The sequence below is a fragment of the Oscarella lobularis genome, chromosome 10 (assembly GCF_947507565.1).
Source record: "Oscarella lobularis chromosome 10, ooOscLobu1.1, whole genome shotgun sequence".
Classification (NCBI taxonomy): domain Eukaryota; kingdom Metazoa; phylum Porifera; class Homoscleromorpha; order Homosclerophorida; family Oscarellidae; genus Oscarella; species Oscarella lobularis.
In genome coordinates this window covers 1,223,919-1,236,675 of record NC_089184.1, presented here as the reverse complement: position 1 = coordinate 1,236,675, position 12,757 = coordinate 1,223,919, and the positions used below count along the sequence as shown (strand labels likewise).

General features: G+C 47.8%; 6 protein-coding genes across 7 annotated transcripts; 3 read left to right on the top strand and 3 right to left on the bottom strand.

Moving 5' to 3' along the window:
• Positions 1-15: 15 nt before the first annotated feature.
• LOC136192211 (N-acetylglucosamine-6-sulfatase-like) lies at positions 16-2,678 on the bottom strand. Of its 2 annotated transcripts, XM_065980734.1 has the most exons (14): positions 2,368-2,678; positions 2,086-2,309; positions 2,019-2,038; positions 1,874-1,963; positions 1,780-1,810; positions 1,669-1,721; positions 1,420-1,612; positions 1,143-1,370; positions 937-1,090; positions 759-883; positions 565-703; positions 402-503; positions 263-352; positions 16-210 (listed from the first exon to the last, which is right to left on the bottom strand). In XM_065980734.1, exons 2-14 carry the CDS (start codon positions 2,217-2,219, stop codon positions 19-21), a joined length of 1,551 nt encoding a protein of 516 aa, XP_065836806.1. In that variant the 5' UTR covers positions 2,220-2,309; positions 2,368-2,678; the 3' UTR covers positions 16-18. The 2 variants fall into 2 exon arrangements, with proteins under 2 accessions (XP_065836806.1, XP_065836807.1); XM_065980735.1 differs by lacking the exon at positions 2,368-2,678 and having other exon boundaries at positions 2,086-2,320.
• On the top strand, positions 2,220-4,071 carry LOC136192212 (uncharacterized). The gene is made up of 11 exons (XM_065980736.1): positions 2,220-2,326; positions 2,376-2,457; positions 2,515-2,632; positions 2,684-2,738; positions 2,794-2,834; positions 2,885-2,967; positions 3,017-3,252; positions 3,303-3,350; positions 3,403-3,505; positions 3,559-3,675; positions 3,770-4,071. Exons 1-11 carry the CDS (start codon positions 2,220-2,222, stop codon positions 3,977-3,979), a joined length of 1,200 nt encoding a protein of 399 aa, XP_065836808.1. The 3' UTR covers positions 3,980-4,071.
• A 76-nt stretch (positions 4,072-4,147) lies between these two features.
• LOC136192207 (shootin-1-like) lies at positions 4,148-7,017 on the bottom strand. The gene is made up of 16 exons (XM_065980730.1): positions 6,859-7,017; positions 6,737-6,789; positions 6,604-6,685; positions 6,460-6,554; positions 6,273-6,386; positions 6,187-6,217; positions 6,026-6,123; positions 5,913-5,970; positions 5,756-5,850; positions 5,561-5,707; positions 5,446-5,509; positions 5,304-5,381; positions 5,115-5,250; positions 4,912-5,062; positions 4,810-4,860; positions 4,148-4,751 (listed from the first exon to the last, which is right to left on the bottom strand). The coding sequence occupies exons 1-16, from the start codon at positions 6,965-6,967 to the stop codon at positions 4,239-4,241; spliced, it is 1,875 nt and encodes a 624-aa protein (XP_065836802.1). The 5' UTR covers positions 6,968-7,017; the 3' UTR covers positions 4,148-4,238.
• LOC136192216 (protein FAM8A1-like) lies at positions 7,008-7,940 on the top strand. The gene has a single exon (XM_065980743.1). It carries the CDS (start codon positions 7,039-7,041, stop codon positions 7,897-7,899), a length of 861 nt encoding a protein of 286 aa, XP_065836815.1. The 5' UTR covers positions 7,008-7,038; the 3' UTR covers positions 7,900-7,940.
• LOC136192204 (protein FAM184A-like) lies at positions 7,794-12,614 on the bottom strand. Its single transcript, XM_065980727.1, has 12 exons — positions 12,092-12,614; positions 10,741-12,023; positions 9,995-10,668; positions 9,819-9,940; positions 9,616-9,766; positions 9,352-9,564; positions 9,144-9,297; positions 8,955-9,082; positions 8,718-8,902; positions 8,514-8,660; positions 8,333-8,450; positions 7,794-8,274 (listed from the first exon to the last, which is right to left on the bottom strand). Exons 2-12 carry the CDS (start codon positions 11,693-11,695, stop codon positions 7,948-7,950), a joined length of 3,174 nt encoding a protein of 1,057 aa, XP_065836799.1. The 5' UTR covers positions 11,696-12,023; positions 12,092-12,614; the 3' UTR covers positions 7,794-7,947.
• On the top strand, positions 11,754-12,728 carry LOC136192220 (uncharacterized). The gene is made up of 3 exons (XM_065980747.1): positions 11,754-12,005; positions 12,110-12,259; positions 12,318-12,728. The coding sequence occupies exons 1-3, from the start codon at positions 11,816-11,818 to the stop codon at positions 12,578-12,580; spliced, it is 603 nt and encodes a 200-aa protein (XP_065836819.1). The 5' UTR covers positions 11,754-11,815; the 3' UTR covers positions 12,581-12,728.
• The last annotated feature ends 29 nt before the right edge of the window (positions 12,729-12,757 follow it).

The window sequence follows — 12,757 nt, the reverse complement described above, 5'->3', positions numbered from 1 at the left end:
AAGAGGAGCTGCAAAATTTCACGGGCATTGAGTGCCTTTGCACAAGGCAACTTGATACAGTAGCTGCCTGTAGTGATCGACATCGGCGTCGTGATCGTTTGCCAAATTGTGCATCTCATATGGATCGTTGAGAAGATTGTAAAATTCCGAAAAATTCGCACTGCTCATTGCTGCCAGTTCTTGTCGAGGACGAAAATCAGCGTACAAAACCTGCAAATCAAAATCAACTATTGATAATTTCAATAGCATACTTCTTCTATACATTGGTAGTTGAATTGATCACTCTGATCGCCGAGTAGGTATTTGACGGAGCATCCTCGAGAGCGTCGTCGTTAGGGCAGGGAGACGTACCCTAGTACCGCAGTATAAAGAAAAAAATCCCCACGTTTTTTTTCCCTTACGTTCCTGCATGGGCCTCGACGAACGTAGCCAAGTCCCCAATATTCAATAAGCATCATGTCTCTCCACTGCACAGATGTGTCACTGTCGCTTAGTAGTGGTTTCTGTAAAAAAGACGAAACTATTGCCTCAATAACAACTCGCGTGTACTGTACACTCGTTTACCATCGACTTTCCGTCTAATTCATACCGAGGCTTCACTCCAGCCAAATCAAGAATTGTTGGACTGATATCGACATTGGAAGCGACCTGAGTCATTTTACTTCCCGGTTTAATTCCCGGTCCTCGTATAAGAAAAGGAACCCTGCACACATACAACGTTCAAAAAAAAAGTTACGCAGAAGTTTATTTCTCCCTACCTTATGTCGTGATCATAAACTTGAAATTTTCCTGAGGGCAATCGAAACTGCCCCAAATTGTATCCGTGATCACTCGTATAAAGAAAGTAGGTGTTATTGAGTTGTCCAGCTTTATCGACGACGTCCTTTAATTAAAAGCCAATTTATCTTCAATCGATGAGACAAAGAAACGTCTTACCACAACGGCAGCAACCAGATCATCGACAGAGAGCAGAGATCGCCATCTCCTCATAAAGAGATCATCGGAGAACTTAATAAGATTGTCAGTAAACTCGGGCTGCTGTCGAATAACCCAATGGTGATCAGCACCGTGATAACCCCAGTTGGGAGTTCTAAACGTTAGATCACCTCAAAAAATAAATACACCATTTTGCAAATAGTTGCCTTGGCGCTTTCGTTTCCGGTAGCGTGTGTTCGTACCAGGGAGCGGGCGTAGCTGGCACATGCGGTGCGTGCGGGGCAATGTAAGCAAAAAATGGAACCGAGCTTCCCTCGACGCCTTTCATTCGAGCGACCTTGTCCAGCCATTCAACCGATTTATTACCTATCACGCTCGTCATGTAGTCTTCTGGTTGATCACCGTGTATCACCATAGTACCATCGTCATTAAAACTAAAGAGAGGATCTTCGTTATATCTGTTTTCATTGTGTGTAGACGTACGAGTTGTTGAAGAATTTGTTGTCGTTGCACATGGTGAACCAGCGGGTCCAGCCCTTTGGAACGTGTATATTCTTGTTGCAGAAGCTCCCATACGAATTGTAGTATTTTCCAAAGAGACCCGTCTGATAGCCGTACTCCTGAAGCCAGAGAGCGAACGTGTTGTTTTCGCGCGAAGCGAAATTGCCGCACCAGCCTAGCAAAAAACAAAGACCGTGTATGCATGCATGGACAGATTAGACAAAGACAGACCTTCTTTCTGATCGTCGAGATTGTGGGCATAGAGTCCACTAAGAGTGGCAGTCCTGAAAGAGGAATATTGAACCTGTTATGTTAGGTGTCAAAAAGGTTTTGTTGATTTACCTTGATGGGCAGCAAACTGGCGTGGTGACAACTAAAACGCATTGATTTCATTACAAATACGGTTTTTGTGGAGGTTTCTTTTTTTTTGATTTACAGAAATTCTCAAATTCGGCTCCCTCGTTCATCAGCAACTTTGTCGTCTGCGTCATAGGAGTCAATCCACCCAAGAACACGTCTTGGTCGTCTGAAAACGAAAAATTGAGCTCGAATAGGCGCGAACCTTTAGCGAAGAGTACTACCCGCCATGAAAACGACGATACTGCAGAGAAAATTAGTCATTGACACAAGCGAAGCTATTTTACGCACTTTGGAGGTGCCTCTGCTGCATTATGAGACACTACGAGGCTGCTGAGAACGAAGAAGAGGAGCGAATACGAATGAGAAGGAGGAGCCATCATGAGACACTTTGTCGTAGGCGGCACGTGCTTCCTTTTGGTCATATGACTTGCCTCGCCGTCGTTTTCTTCATGTTGTTCTCGTTTCTATCATTCGCTTGTCTCGCATCGCTTTCCGAGGCTTCTCTCGTCGCCCTGACGCAAGAGAAAGAGTTGAGGGTTCCCCGACGGGGTCCCGTCTATTCCAGCATACCTTTTTAGAGCTGATATTCTCTCTTCGAGCGACTACGACGCATACGTATCGAAATTTGACGTGATCGTCGTTGTCCGCGCGGCAGAAGAAGTGGGTTCTACGGGAAGAAGGAGTCAAGGACAGACTTACGAATGATCTTCGCTTTAGGATGATTGGTGGCATCGAAAGCAATCCGAATTGATCGAACGAGACGACACGCTTATTCTGAGGGACTCCTTGCGTCAAAACTTTGGCGACGAAATTAGACGAATCAGCAACGATGCAGGTTTAGCCAGAGAAAACGAGATCCCTTCTGGATATAGATAGACCGTACTAGACTTGCTTGACGGAATAACTCAAAATGGGGTATACCTACTCAAATGGACGGGAAGGTAAAAGGGAATGCTTTGAGGGCTGTGATCGCAGTACAACGATTCTCCTTTTTAGTCTTCCTGACGTTTCGGACATTCACTCTGGAAAAAGAATTGGTTACTGTTATGATTTTAGTTGTGTTCTATGTAGTGATTATTTCTCACAGAGGCTTTGGTAAATCTCACGAATAAACTCGAGGCGACTGGGAAACGATATGCAGTCCTTTTCGCAGCTGATTCTGCTGAGAGGGTAGCAGCCGCTCCACATAAACGAATGATTTGACTGTTGTTGTCTTTAGGTTAAGCGTCGTTTGCTGAGCGACAGTGCAACCGATGCTCCACCAAGCCCCCCTAAGACAGCAGTGTTTGTGAAAGCAGTGGGAGATTCGGATTGTTCTTTGGAGGTTGCTTTGCTCTACGCCGACTCGTTTACCATGCAGCGTAATTGCTCGTCGGGTTCGGGTCAGTGTGTATCTGAAAGCCAGTTCAGTCAGATGATTAATGGCTCTCTTACCTGCACAACCACAAGCAGAGTGTGAGGCGAAACTATCCTTTTTTCGTTGTCGCACGTTGGTATATTTGCAGACTGGCGTTTACTGTTCCGTTCAATGACACTGATAATATTGAATTCCGGTGAAGATCTATCTCTGTGCTTGCCTGTCTTCCTGACCTGTTTTTTCTTCAGTTTCAATGCAACCAATGGAACCGACGACTACTGGAAAGTTGGCAGAATCACCTTTAGTACAGTGAATTTGCTTCCCAATCCGGTCCTATCAGAAGACTACATAGTAAGGCAGTACTCATCACTCTTTGGTGCATATTGACGAGAGTTTTTCTGAAGAATGCGATTGAAGGTGTGCCGTACAATTTCTCCTTTCACTGCGGAGTTTCCATTATCTACAGCGCCAATACCACAAATTACACTGCTGCAGAATATCTGGAAATGAAAGATCTCCAGGTGGGTTAGATAGATGCGAGTCACACATGAGGGGGAGGGGTACTAGTACACAGCATCAACGTTCCTTCACGGGGTTTTTACCTTTGAATTGTAGATTCATATGTTTGGATCCAAGAGTGAAAGATTTGGCGACAACGTGGATGATTGCATTGGGTATTTCTCGACTCCACTGTGGTCTGGCATTTTGGTCGTCTCCCTGTTTCTTTTCATCTTCATCGTCTCAATCTATTTCATGTTCTCAATGCAGACGATGGACCGATTCGACAATCCAAAGGGAAAGACGATTATAGTAGCAACCTCTTAGCTGTGTAGTAGATTGTAGTTTTCTTGCAATTCTTTTCTGGTGTCCCCGTTCCGCGAAAGAGACGAATAAATAAACAAAAAGCTGTTCGTCAATTCTTACCTCGCAACACTTACGCTTGCTCGCTTCTTTGACTCCGTTAATTTCTCACTAACTAAAAGCCAAAGCGCGTGAAAACGGACAAACCTCCTAATAATACATCAATGAAAATCCCAGCGACAGGCAAATCCATAGCAGCGACGATTCAAAACGCGGCCATACGTCAAGAAACAGACGCGTACGTATCATCTTCCTCGAGTGGAGGAGGAGGAGGCGGAGGAAGGATCTCTGTCGCATCTTCGTACAGCACCTCGTCCTCCTCTCCCGGACGCGGAACGTCGTACGTTTGGCCCCCAACATCAATCTTACCATCACCAGTCGTATCGTCATAGACAATGTCTTCGGGAGCAGGAGGAAGATTTTCTACGACGCCAATTTCATCATAGAGCGCCTCCTCTTCCTCGGCCGCTTTCGCCTCGTCCTCCACGCGCTTTGTGTAATCGACCAAGTGGCGGGTAAGCGGCGACAAGGGCAAGTCGGCGCCTTTTTCTTCTTCTTCTTCTGGTATAGCGGGCGATTCCGGCGCCGGTGGCTCTTCGGGACCAGCCCAATCTGGTTGATCTTTACCGTCCGGTTGTTTTTCCTTTCTTCTGCGCAGCTTCTTAGCAAGCTCGTCGGAGACGGCAGTCGCTTGTTCTTTCTTAGGAGCCTCCACTGTCGATCGCTTCTTCAATTTCTAAAAAACTCGAATTTTCCTCCCCACCCGTCGAATCGAGGAAAAAAACAAATCTTACGAACTGAGAGGCGAGCTGAGCCATGGCGGATGCATCGACAGTGCTCGGTTTCTACAACAAAATCATTTTTTTTTTATTTTAGGTAAAACGGATTTTCCCCACCTTTGCCATTGGAACAACTTCCGTCTTCTTAAGAGCAACGCCTTTATTGATTCGCGATATCATCTCAGCCATGGCATCGACGCGCGGATCTTGGGAACCCTTGGCTTTTCCTCCCTTCTTCGGTTTCTTCGGTTTTCCTTTCAATATGTCACTGAAGAATTCGAATAAACACAGGAAAAGGGCACCAAAGCAAAGAACATTACCTGATTGGTTTGAATTGTGGCGGAGGCGGCACAGGAGGAGGCGGAGGAGGCGGCGGTGCTGGCGCCGCCTCCGCACCAGAATCGCCAGATGGAGCAGCTGAAGCAGCTTCCGCTTTTGCTGTTTCCAATTGATAGGCTACATACAGCTAGCTCACTATAGAGCACTCTTTATTACGAGAACTTTTTTACCTTTGTGCTCAGCTGCCTCCGCTCTGCGTTCCATCATCTCCAGCCCCTTTCTCGTGGTAGCAAGCTTCTCTTCGAGATCTATCAGAACAAGACGGAGGAGCGGGTTGTTGCTACGTGAAGAGATCACTGAGTGTGTATGTACCTGCAATTTTGTTTGCATAGTTCGGCCTCTTCAGATTCTCAATCTCTCCTTTCAATGTGTTCACCTAAAGAAAGAATTACGAAAGAGGAAAAGGAGCTGTGCCCTTTGCTGTGACCTCTCTTTTGTGATTGACCGTCTTGAGTTCGAGCTCCTTGCTCAACTTTGCCACCTCTTCCGTCAGCTTCTTCGTTCTCTCATCGTCGTTGGCCGACGTCAAGAGAGCGTGACTTTTGCGTCTTATGGCTCGATTCTCCGAAACGACCTACGAGAGAAAGTATGCTCGACTGCGGAGAAAATCGCGTGCCTGTACTTCCGCCGTAATTTCTTCCAATTGTTCGCGACATTCCTTCTGCACCTCCAATTCTTCCTGCATCTTCTGATACTCATCAAAAGCCATTTGCGAGACTGAATAAATGGCAAAAGAATCGGTTTTAATTAAACGATTCAACTGCTCCTACTGTCTGTACCTTTTCTCAGGTGTTCCTCTTGCTCCTTTGTCATACCAGCTGGTTGCTGCTCGACAAGCTGGAACAGAGAATGACATTGACTATCGAAATTCCAGTCAATGGAGCAAGCGCGCCTTTTTTTGAGTTTCCTCAAGCGTCGTCGTAGTGTCGACGAGCTGCTGCCTCGTGGTCTTCAGTTCCTGCGTCAGAGCGTGAACTTGGTCGTTCAATTCTGGTCAAAGCGAAAACGAAGTGAAGGAGAAATACACAAAGGGACTGCAGTATTGTACCGTACCTTCGAGCTTCGAAGACACGTCTTCAGGCCCCTAGATGAAAAGTCGTGTACTACTGTACCATACTCTACCGCTGAGACTTGTCTACCTCTTCGGGCTCCGTCAACACAGTCAAATCCTTCACAGCTTCCTTTCCGCGTTCTACATTCAATTCCAACAACGACTTTCCGGCCGTTCTCAACTTCCTGTTCTTATTCACAACCTGTTTATTAATTAACCGCGAGACAAATTTTTTTTTCAGGCTCTGTGAACGAAAGATTTTGAAGTCGTCTCGCCTCCGACGCCAGCGACTCGGCGTGACTTCTCAGTTCTTTTTCCAGTTCTAATTTGGCTTGAAGTTCTCCGTATTCTTCGAAAGCCTTCGCCGTGTCTGAGAGGAGAGCGTGAGATTTCGTCGCAGTTGGGAGCCGTGCGCTTACTGTGCTTCAGTTTCTTTATTTCTTCCTGAAGCTGTTTGAGCTGCTTTTTCGCTGAAGAATGATCGTTTCTCTCTTTCGCGAGCTGAGAGGAAAAAAGTCTCGATTTTTCGAAGGCGAGCGTGTTCTTTCTTACGTCGTTTCGGACTTCGTTGTACTTTGCTTTCAGCTGCTCGAATTCGATCAGAGCTAGAGACGAAAGAAACGGGGCGGCGGCGGCTCTCACTACGAAAACTGGCATTATCTGACGTTTCGCACCCTTTTTCGACAGATTCTTAAGCGTTTGAAGACTTTTGTCGTACGACAGACACTTCTCCTTTAGCTGAGACCACTCTTCGGCCGAGGGAGCGGCAGAATCCGATGCCATTGTGCTGTACTCGTCTCACCTTGGGGCGATAGCGCACTTGGGAATACTTTTTCGCTGACGTCACGGCCCAAATGGACCGAACTGCAGCTCCCGCACGGCTTGGCTCCTACGAGTACTGGTACTGGAGTTCGCTCAGCTACTACTACAGTTCCTACCTGCAAGCAATGTGGGCAGCGAACGGTGGAAGGGCTCCCCAACACCACCACCACCACCACCAATCGCCCGAAAAAACGACGGAACTCGAACGACAGTGGATGGAATACTTTCGAACTCAATCCCAAGCAGAACTTCCACCGTCCCAACCAGAACCGAGACAGCACGACGAACGCCCGCCGCAATTTTCGCAGCCCACCACTCCCCCGGCCCCACAAACAAGATCGATCGACGTCGTCGTCCTTCCGTACGGAGTCGAAGCGAACAAGGCGTCAATCGGTCAAAGACTGACAGCCGAAGTCATCGATTTCGTCATCATGGTCCTATTCCGATACTTCGTCATTATATCCATCATTGGCGTTCCAACGACGATTCCCTTCTTGTCTCTGTTCGAATTGACCGAAGACGGCGTCGTCGTCGTTGACGACGAGATGTTCATTGAAAATATCGAAGCCATCACTACGGCAATTTTGGCGCACGCTGCCATGGTGATCGCCTACGAAACCTTACTGACGTACATCTGGGGAGGAACGATTGGAAAATTGTTCGTCGGCATTCGAATCGTTTCCTGTGACACGGTCCAAATGCGAACCAATCAGAGCCTGAGGATGTCGGTGTATCCAGGAAGCGAAATGACTTTGGGTCAATCTGTATCGCGAGCCATACTAAAAAACATGTCGCAGACTATGCTATTTCCTATGTATCTTACTGTCCTAATGAACAAGCCTGGCCGTGCGGCATACGACGTCATGGCCGGCTCAATAGTGATCCAAGTATAAAAAATACAATATATGAAGAGAGCGATTTTCTGTGGTTACGTGATCCGATCATACGGCCGCCGTCTCTTGCTCCGCTGTCGTCGTCGACGACGACGACTTGATTGGGTTCTGGTCGATAAGAGCGTTAGGTAGGGGTCTCGCCTTGCGCAGACGGTGCTCGTGTTTGGGCGAGCCGCCGGGCAAGGGAGCGAGACGCGTCGGCACTCCGACGGGCGCGTTTGCGGCGAGAGTGGGCGCGCTGACGTGACGAGGACCGGATTTCTTTCGCTTCGAACTGAGAGGATCCAGAACGCCGACTTGCGGATTGACTTTGAAAATTCTATTATAGCTGTCCTCGCGATTGATTAGCTCCAGTTCAAATACTCGTTTCTCTTCCTAGACACGCCGTTATTGTCGTCCTTTCTACCACCGGGTTTCGTTTTTTTTCCCTTACCGATAGTCTTTGTATTGATTCATCTCGCTCATTAACGGCCCACTGCAATTGAGCGATCATATCGAGATCTTCGGGGCGAGAATCCCTGGCAGCGTACAGCTCCTCGAGCTCGTACACCCTACAAAGAAAAAAAACCCCGAAATTTACGTCGCACCTCCCCAGCTAAAAATTTTAGATTTACTGCGCTTGTAAATCAGATATTCGATTTTCCATTTCGACTCGCGTCTCGTTGAGTTTGTACATGACAGACGCGACTTCTCGTTCGCGTTCTTCGTTCAATCGAAGCTTCTCCTGCTCGTGAAAAATGCTCAGCTCGGCCTCTCGTCGCCTGGCAAAAAGAGGAAAACTTTTCAAGGTCAAAAGCGACGATTTATTATTTTATTACCGAATTTTCTGCTCCGCTTCTCTTCTCGCTTGAAGAATCTCTTCTCCTTTGGTCTGTAGTTCTCGACTCAAGTCGGTGACGTTGCGTTTGAAGTCGCGCAGCTCGTCAGTAGTGCTCTGAAGTTTGAACTCTCTGTCTCTCAATTCCATCTGCTGTTTTTCGCTCATCTGCTTCTCTTCTTCGAGCTAGATATCAAAACATTTAGAAGAATCTTTCACTTATAGCCTTTCAACTCACTCGCTGCTTGATAGCGTTCAGTTTTTCTTCCCAAGCCGATTCGACCTCGCGTATTTGCTCCCTATAAGCCAACGCCTGCTTCTCCAAAGCCGCTTCATTTTCACTGACGAGAACTTGACGCAAATGAACTAAAAACAAAGCAAGCCTCCCTCTATCGCGCGATCCTTTGCTCTCGTCGTACGACCGTACTCATCTCCGTCTCCTTGTCTTTTTCCAATGCCTCGAGTTCGTTAATTCTTCGTTTTTCGCATTGATCTTTCAGAGCGTCGAAAGCGAGTCGGTTTGCCTTTCGCTGTTCTAGAACTTCTTCGTCGTAGTTGTGAAGGAGACGAGTCTCCAATGCCTATAGGAAGCAAACGATTTCAACTGGGGCTAAATCGTTGGGAGTATCAGTGACTTTTAGAGAAGCCTGGTGCTCCTGGGTCAGTTTTTCTACGAAGGCCAAATGCGAGTTTTCCAGCGATGCCGTTTTCTCCGCGTGAGCGCGTTTCTCTTCGTTCGCTCTCGCTCTTATGACGTCCAGTTCTGCTTCGTATTTCTGCTTCAAAAGATGTTCGTTTTCGCTTGATTTCATCTCAAATTCGTTGCGACTACGACTCATAAGTTCAATCTAGAGACGCTCACGTGAAGAAAACGTTACGACTTTTGAAAAGTAGAGAACCTTTTCAGTGAGTTGCGCAATTTGCTTCTTCAAATATTTCCGCATCTCTTCCATTTCTTCTCCTTTCAATTTCGTCAAATGATCCAGTGCCTGTCTATTGTCGTCGCGGTACTGCTTATTCAATTGATTCCTCAAACTACTAAGCTCCGATCTGCAACAGAAAGAACGTCTCACACAGAAAATCCTTTCCCTTTCTTAGTCACCTTAAGCGTTCACTCCACTTCTCGTCCAACTGCTTAGCCAGCAAGTCTCTTTCAGTACTGCCCTGCCTCATTAGATCCTCAACATGTTTCTCGTGTTCCACCCGCAGCTTCTTGATCTGATTCTAAACAGAGCAAAAAATTTACAAAAAGAAATATCTAATGTAAGTCCATCATACCAGATATCCACTGGCTCTACCCTCAGCTTCCTTCAATTCCTTTCTGCGCGATTCCAATTCGTTTCTAAGCCTATTCAACTCCGTTTTTAAATTGTTCACGTGCGATTCGGCCGTTCCGAGTCCCTTTTCGTGCTCTTCTACCAGCGCGCGAATTCTTCCCACTTCCTCTTCTTTCTCTCTCACTCGCCTCCTCATCTCGTCTTCCAATTTCCCTTTCTCTCTCACTTCGTCCTCGATCCGACTCTCCAAATCGCCGACTTTCGCTCTCAAACGTTCTTCCATCAACTCCCTTTCCTTAGCTCTCAATCGCGCCTCCTCGTCTCTCAAATTCGCCACGTATTTCTCGTGGCTCTCTTTCAATCGTCTCACCTCCTCCCCAAACGATTCCCTCAGCTCCTCTTCCCTGCTTCCACTGCGCACTTGCGCCGCTTCTAATTCGCGTGCGTACTGGGCTTTCAGCTCGCGCTTGTCCCACGCCAATTTTTCCAGTTCTCTCTCCAATGCTCTCAGCTTGGCCACGTGCTCTTCGGTCGTTTCGTCTTTCGTGACGGCCAAACGTCGATTCTCTTTCTCCAGAAACGATATCCGATCGTGGGCGCCGCCGAGTTCCGCCTGGAGCTTGGCTATGCGGCCCTCCTGAGAATGGCACTGCGCCTGGAGACGTCCAAGTTCGCCTACGCGATACACAACAGTTGGAGGAAAAATAGAGAGACCACTATACAATCAGCGAGTGCTTATACACTTACCAGCTCTCTGCCTCAGTTCCGCTATTTGCTGTTTCCACTTCTCTTCTCGCGCAATGAGCTCCCCTTCGACTTCGTTCAACTTTCCTTTCAATCGTTCGCCGGCCTTCCGCTCTTCGAGCAACTGATCCCAAAAACTCGACGAATCCCGTTCTCTCTTCTCCGCCACGTTCGCCAAGTCGCTAATGCGCGCTTGCAACTCTCCGTTGGCTCGACGCAAGTCCTCCAGCTCGCCGTCCTTGACCAACTTCGCCTTCTCCAATGCCACCTTCAACTTCTCCTTCACGCGTTCGACTTCGTCTCTCCACTTGCGACTCGTCTCCTCGATGGCCTTATCCTTAAAATTCCTCTCCCGTTTCACGACCTCGTCGATTTTTCTCTGATGTTCCTCTTCGAAATCGCGCACTCTCCTCTCCACCTCTCGCTCCAACTTCCGCTTTTCTGACGTCACGCGCTCCTCCATTTTGACCATGCGACCGTCGAGTTCTTCCTTCCGCTTCGCCTCGATTTCGCGAAATTCGACGAGACGCGCGTCGAATTGAGCGCGCGCCGCGCTCACTTCGCCGGTCAATTTGCGAATTTCGTCGGCGTGACGTCGTTCCACGCGCGACGCCTCGCGCGATCGCTCCTCTTTGAATGAGGCGAATTCGGCGAGCGCGACGCTGCGAAGGCGCTCGTGTTCGCCGACGCTCGCCTCGAGCGCTTCGATTCGCATCCTGTACTCTCCTTCTCGACTGATCGCGTCTTTTAGGGCCTCGACGCGCGATTGGGCCTGCTTGGAGAGCTGTTCGAGCTCTTCTTCGTGCGCCACTCGCTCCAGATTGGCGATCGTTTCGAATTCGTCGTTTTTCGTGTGAAGAGCGTAGATTACTTTTGTCAATTGAGCGATCTTCTTGCTCATTTTGAAGTGCGTCTCCTGGCTTATGTGAATTCCGCCGAAAACGCCTTGTTTGGCCATTTTTGTTTCGTCGCTAGCGTGCGTTTCCTGTTTACATCGTTACCGACTAACGCGCGGCTTCGACTACGCCCAGGTCTCCCGGAAGCTTTAACGTCACTTTCGCTTCGTAGAACGACGGAGATGGACTCCCAACAGCTCTACATGATGCAAATGGCGGCCGCACGTCATCCTAAGCCGTCAAGAGATCGCCAACTAGGCTCCGTCGTCTTCAGCGTCGTTCACGTGATCCTCGCCGCCGTCGCGCTCTCCCAAAGTCACTGGTCGTCGTACGACGGCGTAAACGAGAAGTTCTACGGCCTTTTTAACGTTGGTAAGACTCTGCGAGAGACTTGAAAGCACGGGTATAAAGAAATGTTAATAATTTATGTACTAATAACTATTACTGTACCTGCATACCTCAAGGTCTTTTCATAGATTCGAGCCAGACGCCTATAGCCGGGTCGATAGTCTTTTTTATTCTACTCGGCATTGTCTGCAGTGTAGCATCATCTATTGCCAGTCTTGGTTATCCCCGACAGAAGGGCGCCTGTTTTCGTCACAACAGCGTAGGCAATGTCATAGCAGGCGAGACAGAATCTGAATATCTAAAAGGAGCCTCTATTTGAATTGCTTTTCGTTTCAGTTATTACCACGGTAATGGTTTGCGGCTTTTGGTATTGGTTGCTCCACGATATATCCGGAAACAATATCAGATTTGGCTATTGTTTTTATCTGATGGTTGCTGCGGGTACGTCGTCCGTTGCCGCCGTTGGTTTCAATCTTTTTCTCTCCAAACCGAAAAGGAGATCGCATCAGAGATCGTCTGGTCGTAGCTATGCTGAACCTTTATCTATATCGGCAGAAGACTCCGCCGGGCTCCTATCGCCGCCTGCGTATTCGCCTTGAAGGGAAGAAGCGAACGAGTGGACGAAGATATCTGCGTGTAGATACAGGTTTACTGCTAAGGATAGAGTTTAGAATGAACCCATAATTCTAAACTTTGTCTGTGTTAAATATCAATTGTATGCCGCGTACGAATATAATAATCCATGAATTAATTATTCTCTTTACCCTCTCTCGTGA

What these genes read in the sequence shown, in the direction of transcription:
- LOC136192207 (XM_065980730.1), bottom strand. Translation starts at nt 6,967, where the DNA reads ATGGCATCGGATTCTGCCGCTCCCTCGGCCGAAGAGTGGTCTCAGCTA. An exon ending in CGTGTCTTCGAAGCTCGAAG is followed by an intron (nt 6,124 to 6,186) that starts GTACGGTACAAT and finishes CGCTTTGACCAG; the next exon opens with AATTGAACGACCAAGTTCAC. An exon ending in CTCAGCTCGCCTCTCAGTTC is followed by an intron (nt 4,752 to 4,809) that starts GTAAGATTTGTT and finishes CGAGTTTTTTAG; the next exon opens with AAATTGAAGAAGCGATCGAC.
- LOC136192204 (XM_065980727.1), bottom strand. Translation starts at nt 11,695, where the DNA reads ATGGCCAAACAAGGCGTTTTCGGCGGAATTCACATAAGCCAGGAGACG. An exon ending in GGAACTGAGGCAGAGAGCTG is followed by an intron (nt 10,669 to 10,740) that starts GTAAGTGTATAA and finishes TGTATCGCGTAG; the next exon opens with GCGAACTTGGACGTCTCCAG. An exon ending in AATCAATACAAAGACTATCG is followed by an intron (nt 8,275 to 8,332) that starts GTAAGGGAAAAA and finishes CGGCGTGTCTAG; the next exon opens with GAAGAGAAACGAGTATTTGA.
- LOC136192211 (XM_065980734.1), bottom strand. Translation starts at nt 2,219, where the DNA reads ATGACCAAAAGGAAGCACGTGCCGCCTACGACAAAGTGTCTCATGATG. An exon ending in GCAGCAGAGGCACCTCCAAA is followed by an intron (nt 2,039 to 2,085) that starts GTGCGTAAAATA and finishes TTTTCTCTGCAG; the next exon opens with TATCGTCGTTTTCATGGCGG. An exon ending in CCGGAAACGAAAGCGCCAAG is followed by an intron (nt 1,091 to 1,142) that starts GCAACTATTTGC and finishes TCTAACGTTTAG; the next exon opens with AACTCCCAACTGGGGTTATC.
- LOC136192216 (XM_065980743.1), top strand. Translation starts at nt 7,039, where the DNA reads ATGGACCGAACTGCAGCTCCCGCACGGCTTGGCTCCTACGAGTACTGG.
- LOC136192212 (XM_065980736.1), top strand. Translation starts at nt 2,220, where the DNA reads ATGACTTGCCTCGCCGTCGTTTTCTTCATGTTGTTCTCGTTTCTATCA. An exon ending in ACGAATCAGCAACGATGCAG is followed by an intron (nt 2,633 to 2,683) that starts GTTTAGCCAGAG and finishes AGACCGTACTAG; the next exon opens with ACTTGCTTGACGGAATAACT. An exon ending in TCACTCTGGAAAAAGAATTG is followed by an intron (nt 2,835 to 2,884) that starts GTTACTGTTATG and finishes TATTTCTCACAG; the next exon opens with AGGCTTTGGTAAATCTCACG.
- LOC136192220 (XM_065980747.1), top strand. Translation starts at nt 11,816, where the DNA reads ATGGACTCCCAACAGCTCTACATGATGCAAATGGCGGCCGCACGTCAT. An exon ending in CTACGGCCTTTTTAACGTTG is followed by an intron (nt 12,006 to 12,109) that starts GTAAGACTCTGC and finishes GTCTTTTCATAG; the next exon opens with ATTCGAGCCAGACGCCTATA. An exon ending in CGTAGGCAATGTCATAGCAG is followed by an intron (nt 12,260 to 12,317) that starts GCGAGACAGAAT and finishes TTTTCGTTTCAG; the next exon opens with TTATTACCACGGTAATGGTT.